The sequence below is a fragment of the Gekko japonicus genome, unplaced genomic scaffold (assembly GCF_001447785.1).
Source record: "Gekko japonicus isolate JY-2015 unplaced genomic scaffold, Gekko_japonicus_V1.1 scaffold513, whole genome shotgun sequence".
NCBI lineage: Eukaryota > Metazoa > Chordata > Lepidosauria > Squamata > Gekkonidae > Gekko > Gekko japonicus.
The window spans coordinates 445475-453577 of NW_015171519.1; the positions used below are offsets into that span (position 1 = coordinate 445475).

The following is an 8103-nucleotide window of genomic DNA, read 5'->3' on the forward strand; positions in this document are numbered from 1 at the left end:
AGTTTAAGAACCCCCCCCCCCTAATGGTATCCCTTGTAAAAAAAACCCTTGTCTTGCATATGATTAAATACATTTATTGGGGCTTTCATGGGTTCCCCAGTAAATTAATTGCTTTCACTGCTAGGAATCAATTGCTTTTGTCTGTATTTTGACTAAAAGATAATATCGTTAATTGGTTTTGCCGGTGTCCTTTATGAAGTTTATATCTCTGGTACCTAGCATTACATTTTATGGCACACATGGCCCGGCCCAACAAGGTGACATTTACTTCAGATCCAGCCCTTGTAACAAATGAGTTTGACACCTCTGCCCTAGACCATTGGAACTGCTCTCGTTTGTATGTAACCAGGGCCTTTTTTGTAGAAAAAGCCCAGCAGGAACGCATTAGCATAATAGACCACACCCAACAGCAGAAACCCATTAGCATATTAGGCCACACCCCTGACAACACAGCTCATTAGCATACTAGGCCATACCCCCCATGTTACCAGAAGTGTGCTCATCCAGCCACACCCACCTTTTGCTTCTTATGCCGTTTACCTTGTTTGTTGTCCAAACCCAGGGCTTTTTTCGTAGCAGGAACTCCTTTACATGTTAGGCCACACATCCCTAATGCAGCCAATCCTAATGAGTTTCTGCTGTTGGGCATGGCCTATTACGCTAATGAGTTCCTGCTGGGCGTGGTCAACTCGGGAGCCAGCCGGAACTCCATTCCTGTGCGTTCCTGCCCAAAAATAGCCCTGTATGTAACTCTGTTCAGCGTTTATTCCAAAAGTCTGGCAGCCAAACCCAACCCACCTGGAACTGGCTGCTCTAAGAATCTCAATCTGCGTCAAAAAGACACTAACACTAGTTCAATAATGACCAAAGTATTAATTCAAATATAATCTACCTGAAGATACACTGTGTATCAGTTACTGAGGAAGTTCTTCGAAACGGAGTTCTTAATATCCGGATTCTTCGTTTTATAATTTTCTTCATACATCTTCACCTCAAGAAGAAACTCTTCCGCTTTAATATTGTGCTTCTATGGTTGTATTTGTATTAATACTTTGGTCATTACTGAACGAGTGTTTGCGTCTTTTCCACACAGATTGCTATTCCGTTGTATACCTACACTGTGTGTTCCTCTTTGGTTGCTGCTCTAAGAATCTTGGCAGGCAGTGGCTCAGCCCCGTGCCTGTCAAACCGGAGATCCCGCCTACCCCCTTTAAACCGGAGCAAGAGTGAAGAAATCCGTTCCTCCACCAAGGCCCTCCATCCCCATTGTCCACCCGAGCTTGCCGTAACCTTTATCCTTCCAGAGGGTAACCTCTTTTCTCTTCCTACTGCTTCAGTGGCAGACCTGTTCCCTCTAAGCTGTGGAATCTTGTGAGCAAAAATTCTCCTTTGCGAGCGACGGGCATTAAAGTTGTGAGCGAGTGACTTGGCTGCTGCATAAATTAGTTCGCTCTGGAGCCCTCCTCCTTGAGCTAAGACAACAACGTGTGAGCTGGAGGCTAAAAAACGGTGAGCTAGCTCACACTAACTCAGCTTAGAGGGAACACTGGTGGCAGTTCCTCGAGAAAACCCGCTTAAACGGGGGGAGGGGAGACCCGCTTACTCACGTAGCAAGGGCTTGTGGGCGAGATCGTCCAGCACGTGCGGCCCTTCAGGGTGGATGTCGAAGGAGGTGGAGAAATTGTAGGTCACGCTCCCGTCCGAAGAGACGTCCACTTTCGGAGAGTCCCCGAGGATGAGGGAGTTGTACTCCACCCGCACGAAGGTCACCGGGGTGTCCCCTTTGACGCCTTTCTGTCAAAGGGACAATCGGCAAGGGCCAGTCCAAGAATTAGATCGCTGGGTCTCTCCACGTGAATAGTTCTTGAATTAGCAAACCATCTTATTTATTTTTGCGTTATTTATAGTCCCTCTTTCTCACATGGACTCATGGTGGATTACACATAGTGAGTCAGGACAATCGACAACATGAGATACTCAATAACTAATGCAATAGGTTAGGAGCTGCGGTGGCTCAAGTGGTTAAGACGCTGAACTGCAGGCTGTGGAAGGTCGGTAGTTCAGCAGTTCGAGACCCCGAGTGTGCCGCATGACGGGGTGAGCTCCCGTCTCTGGCCCCAGCTCCTGCCAACCTAGCAAGTAGATCAATAGGTACCACTTCGGTGGGAAGGTAACAGCGTTCCGTGCGCCTTGGTGTTGAGTCATGCCGGCCACATGACCACGGAAACATCTTCGGACAGCGCTGGCTCTTTGGCTTTGAAATGGAGATGAGCACTGCAACCCTAGAGTCAGACTCGACTGGCTTTCGAGCAAGGGAACCTTTACCTTTTACCTAATGCATTAGGTTGCCTTCCATGGAGATACATCAGGACAGGTAGCTGTGCTTGTCTGTCAGTAGCAGTAGAAAAGAGCAAGAATCCAGGATCACCTTAAAGACCAGAGCTTTTTGTTTTTTTAGAAAAAGAGGTGCCGGAACTCTCAGGAGGGAAACGAAGTTCTCAATCGGTCTACCTGAGACTCATGAACTTTTAAACATTTTAAAAAGAATGTTGTCGGTTTGGGAACTCCGTCCCGGCGCATTCCCCCAGAAAAAAAGCCCTATTAAAGACTAACAAAATTTGGGCAGGGTATGAACTTTCATTCTTCAGATACCTGCCCAAAGGACCACTGATTCCCCAAGACCTGTGTTGTCTACTCAGACTGGCAGTGGCTCGCCAGGGTCTCAGACAGATGCCTTTCCCATCACCTACTGCCTGGTCCTTTTAACTGGAGATGCCGGGGATTGAACCTGGGACCTTCTGCATGCCAAGCAGATGCTCTACCCCTGAGCCGCGGCCCCTCTTGACAGCTCTCCAGGATCTCAGGCTGAGGTCTTTCCCATCACCTGCTGCCTGGTCCTTTTAACTAGAGGGTGCTGGGCAATGTTCCCTCTAAGCTGTGGAGTCTTGTGAGCAAGAATTCTACCTTGTGAGCTACTGGCATTAAAGTTGTGAGCCAGCAATTTGGCTGCTGCATAAATACGTTTGCTCTGGAGCCATCCCTTCCTGAGCTGAGACAAAAATGTGTGAGCCAAAGGGTAAAAAATTGTGAGCTAGCTCACACTAACTCAGCTTAGAGGGAACACTGGTGCTGGGGATTGAACCTGGGACCTTCTGCATGCCGAGCAGAGGCTCTACCCCTGAGCTTTGTTCCATTTCCACGGCTCATAAAGATAATATTAAAGGTTTCCCTTGCTCGAAAGCCAGTCGAATCCGACTCCAGGGGCGGTGCTCATCTCCGTTTCCAAGCCAACGAGCCAGCGCTGTCCGAAGACATTTCTGTTGTCATGTGGCCGGCATGACTAGACGCCGAGGCGCACGGAAACGCTGTTCCCTTCCCACCGAAGTGGTACCTATTTATCGACTTGCAATTTCTTGCTTTCGAACTGCTCGGTTGGCAGGAGCTGGGGCCAGAGACGGGAGCTCACTCCATCACACGGCACTCAGGTCTCGAACCGGCAAACTACCGGCCTTCCAGTCTGCAGCTCAGCGTCTTAACCTCTGAGCCACCGCGGCTCATAGGGGCTACAAAATCTGACTTTTTGAATGCAGGATTTGCAAGAAGGTGGGAAAAGTTTTTCTTTTAGCACAAAAGGGTAACGTCAGATCAGAGCCCTGCGGGATTTGATCAAGGGGCTGTCCGGTCCCAGTACCCAGAGGGAACACTTACCAGATCGCGTCCTTCCAACACTGTGATGTTCACCGACTTAGCTAAAGTCTGCAAGGACTCCAGGTGGCCCATGGAAGGAGAGGCCGCCATGATTAGTAAACCTCAGCTCCTCTGCCAGCCAGGTGAGAAAGTAACAGTCCTGTCAATGACAACAAAAAGAGGATTAGGAACGATCCAATAGTCACCTGACTGGCAATGGAATTGGCAAGGCTGAATGCCTGGAGTCCGCCCTGCTTATGACCATGGGATGAAAGCAGGGCCGGATTTAGACTTGCTGAGGCCCTAAGCTATACAAAACCCAGAGGCCCCCTACTGTTTTAAATTACATCAGCTGGTCTCAGAAAAATTTAAAATATATACGCCTTTTTAATATTTGAAATCATTTTTTATATTGTGTTTTTATTCGAGGCCCCAGCAGATTGCGAGGCCCTAAGCTGTAGCTTATTTGGTTTATGTGTAAATCCGGCACTGGATGAAAGACAGCATTTGAGTCCCTGTAAGAAGAGCTCTGTAAGCTCTTGGAGGATTGGCTACATTAGGGGTGTGTCGCCTAATATGCAAAGGAGTCCCTGCTACAAAAAGAGCCCTACCTAGACTGCCTCTGGACCTGGAGGCTGCAATACTCAGTCTTTTTCCTGTCTCTTTCTGGAAAGCAGGGTTAAAATACAGACCAATGCATGCCATTTCTTGCCGTTCCCTTCCACGCAACGTGCTTTGCCTCTGCGGCAATCAGTAAAGATATACTGCTTCTAAACCCGGAGGTTCCATTGACTGTTGTTGTTGTTGTTACCGCTCCCGTATTCAAATGTATTGCCTTAAGAGTAGGAGTTATAAATACAGTGAACCAATAACTTCCTGTTCTTTCTTGTCCACATACAAAGCAATTGGTACTCAAAGGCTGCAATCACACACACTAAAAAAGATGCACTTTCCAACTGGATTTTGCCAGTTCACACAGTAGAATCCAATTGGAAAGTGCAATGAAAGTGGATTATTTAAGGTACACTGCCCCTGTTTGGAGCTTCCATTCAATCCCCCTCCCACAGCAGCTGATGACTGTTTCTGCCTAATGCTCTTCAGCTCTGGTCTTGTGCAACCTGGCAGCTTGTCGATCATTCTGCAGGGATAGAGCTGGAAGGGATCCCAAAGGTCATCTAGTCCACCCCCCTGCACAATGCAGGAAATTCACAGCTACCTCCCACCCACCCCCGGTGACCCCTGCTCTAAGCCCAGGAGGAGGCACAAAACCTCCAGGATCCCTAAGCCAGTCTATCCTGGAGGGAAATTCCTTCCTGGCCCCAAAATGGTAATCGATGGGCATTACCTTGGCCGTTACCGGGGGGAAATCCTGCGTTGCCATAGCGACAGCGTCCTCCATCCTCGCGTTCCTCAGCCAGTGAGCTCTCGCGAGACGACACTAAACACCAACCGCCCGCCGCCCGCCATATTTGTGACGGGCAAAGAGCCGGCCTCGTTGCCCTGAGGCACTACTAATTTTTCTTCTTCTTCTTCTCGTGAGCACTTTTTTTTTTAACAGCTCGCGGGGCCTCTGTTCCTTGAACCGTGAATGGGACACTACTGTGGATTTGTCATAGTATTATATATTTCTGTTCTTTGCCCTCAACGGAGTTTCATTTCCCTAGGGGAAGTGGGATGACAGCGCTATGATTGTGAAGACACTTCCGGTTCAGTTTTGAACAATGCGGGGCAACTATTGCTGTCTACAAATTTTAGACCTATCACACCGTGGTGGTGATGGTGGGGAATAGGGATTTCTGGCTCTTGAGACACAAAGGCAGAGGTGTGAAAATAGGGTGGAAAAGAGTTCCTTCTCTAGCCTACGTGCTGCCCTGAAGTGTTGAGCATAATGGAACATTTTCTACCCCTATGAGCAAACCTTTTCCTCTGGGGGGGCGGGCACGCTCCTTCGACTCCGCCCCCAGCAGGCCCTCCTCTAGCCCCGCCTCCTTTCCCCTTGGGTTTTATTTTGTGTCAGTTTCGGAAACGACCAATGAAGATGCAATGAAAGAAAATGAAGATGAAAGGAAATAAATAAATGGCACAAAAAATATTTGGGTTGCTAAACCCATTCATTGGAGCACAAGCTTTCCATTGCTGGCTGATCTATTTCATTGCCACGTCCTTATCTTAAGGATGCACTTTCCAACTGGATTTTGCCAGTTCACACAGTAAAATCCAATTGGAAAGTGCAATGAAATTGGATTATTTAAGGTAACACTGCCTCTGGACCTGGAGCTTCCATTCAATCCCCCTCCCACCTCCCACAGCAGCGGATGACTGTTTCTGCCTAATGTTCTTTAGCTCTGGTCTTGTGCAGCTTGTCGATCATTCTGCAGGGATAGAGCTGGAAGGTACCCCAAAGGTCATCTAGTCCACCCCCCTGCACAATGCAGGAAATTCACAGCTACCTCCCACCCACCCCCGGTGACCCCTGCTCTAAGCCCAAGAGGAGGCACAAAACCTCCAGGATCCCTAAGCCAGTCTATCCTGGAGGGAAATTCCTTCCTGGCCCCAAAATGGTAATCGATGGGCATTACCTTGGCCGTTACCGGGGCGAAATCCCGCGTTGCCATAGCGACAGCGTCCTCCATCCTCGCGTTCCTCAGCCAGTGAGCTCTCGCGAGACGACACTAAACACCAACCGCCCTCCCCGCCATATTTGTGACGGGCAAAGAGCCGGCCTCGTTGCCCTGAGGCACTACTAATTTTTCTTCTTCTTCTTCTCGTGAGCACTTTTTTTTTTAACAGCTCGCGGGGCCTCTGTTCCTTGAACCGTGAATGGGACACTACTGTGGATTTGTCATAGTATTATATATTTCTGTTCTTTGCCCTCAACGGAGTTTCATTTCCCTAGGGGAAGTGGGATGACAGCGCTATGGTTATAAAAACACTTCCGGTTCAGTTTTGAACAATGCGGGGCAACTATTGCTGTCTACAAATTTTAGACCTATCACACCGTGGTGGTGATGGTGGGGAATAGGGATTTCTGGCTCTTGAGACACAAAGGCAGAGGTGTGAAAATAGGGTGGAAAAGAGTTCCTTCTCTAGCCTACGTGCTGCCCTGAAGTGTTGAGCATAATGGAACATTTTCTACCTCTATGAGGAAACCTTTTCCTCTGGGGGGGCGGGCACGCTCCTTCGACTCCGCCCCCAGCAGGCCTTCTGTAGCCCCGCCTCCTTTCCCCTTGGGTTTTATTTTGTGTCAGTTTCGGAAACGACCAATGAAGATGCAATGAAAGAAAATGAAGATGAAAGGAAATAAATAAATGGCACAAAAAATATTTGGGTTGCTAAACCCATTCATTGGAGCACAAGCTTTCCATTGCTGGCTGATCTATTTCATTGCCACGTCCTTATCTTAAGGTTACCAACCTCCAGGTGGCAACTGGAGATCTCCCAATATTACAATTGCTCTCAGAGACCACTCCCCCTAGAGAAAATGGCTGCTTCGGAGGGTGGACTCATTGGCGTTATACTCTCCCCTGCTCCAAAATCTCCAGGAATTTCCTAACCTGGAGTTGGCAAGCTTCATTTCCTGCCCTTTCTTTCAAGTCGCTCACTCCAGTCCATGCCATTCTCCCTTCTTTTTTAACCCTTTACGATTTCTGGAGAGTTGCGTACTGTATGATTAAGGGATCCACTATCTGTGGGTATTTGTGAATTTCCTGCCTTGTGCAGGGGGTTGGACTAGATGACTCTGCAGGGCCCTTCCAACTCTATGATTCTGTGATGCCTATTTAGTATGGATTTCTCATTGTTTCATTTTTTAAAAATTATTTGCATCTCTAATACAGATCCCTATGCTGTTGCTTTAAAGAACAGGGCCTTTCGTTCGGTTTTATTCTGGATTTCCGTCTTGGCTGAACAATTTTACTCCACTTTTACTCCCAGTCTTATTCTACCATTCTTCTCAGGGTGGCTAAGTCTTATTCTACCATTCTTCTTAGGGTGGCTAACTCCCGAGTTGGGAAATACCTGGAGATTTGGGGGTGGTCGCCTGGGGACTGTGCAGCATAATTCAGTGATAAACATGTCCAACATCAATGTTTCTGCCATTTCTCGATTCTTCTACTTCAGAGGCAATCAATTCATATCAGCTGCATTAAAAGTCTTCAAGGCCAAAGTCATCCCCCGACTCATGTATGGCTAGGGTTGCCAACTCCTAATTTCTTACCGGCGGGGGACCGTCCGCTTGGTCCGGGAGCTGCTTGGCGAAGTGTGCGCGCGTGCGCGAAGCGCGCGCACGCTGCCAGGATGTCACCGGAAGTGACGTCACACGCTGGGCGGGGCCACGCCATTTGAGGGGAAAACAAAGAGTTTTCCCCTCAAATGGCTGCCATTTGAGGGGAAAACTCTTTGTTTTCCCCTCAAACG

General features: G+C 48.4%; 1 protein-coding gene across 1 annotated transcript in view; it reads right to left on the minus strand.

The window, feature by feature from the left end:
* CFAP70 (cilia and flagella associated protein 70) overlaps positions 1 to 3798 on the minus strand; it is a 34412-nt gene extending 30614 nt beyond the window's left edge. Inside the window, 2 exon segments of the mRNA XM_015419405.1 lie at positions 1608 to 1794; positions 3709 to 3798. Of these exon segments, the coding sequence (XP_015274891.1) occupies positions 1608 to 1794; positions 3709 to 3798 (277 nt within the window).
* Positions 3799 to 8103: the final 4305 nt, after the last annotated feature.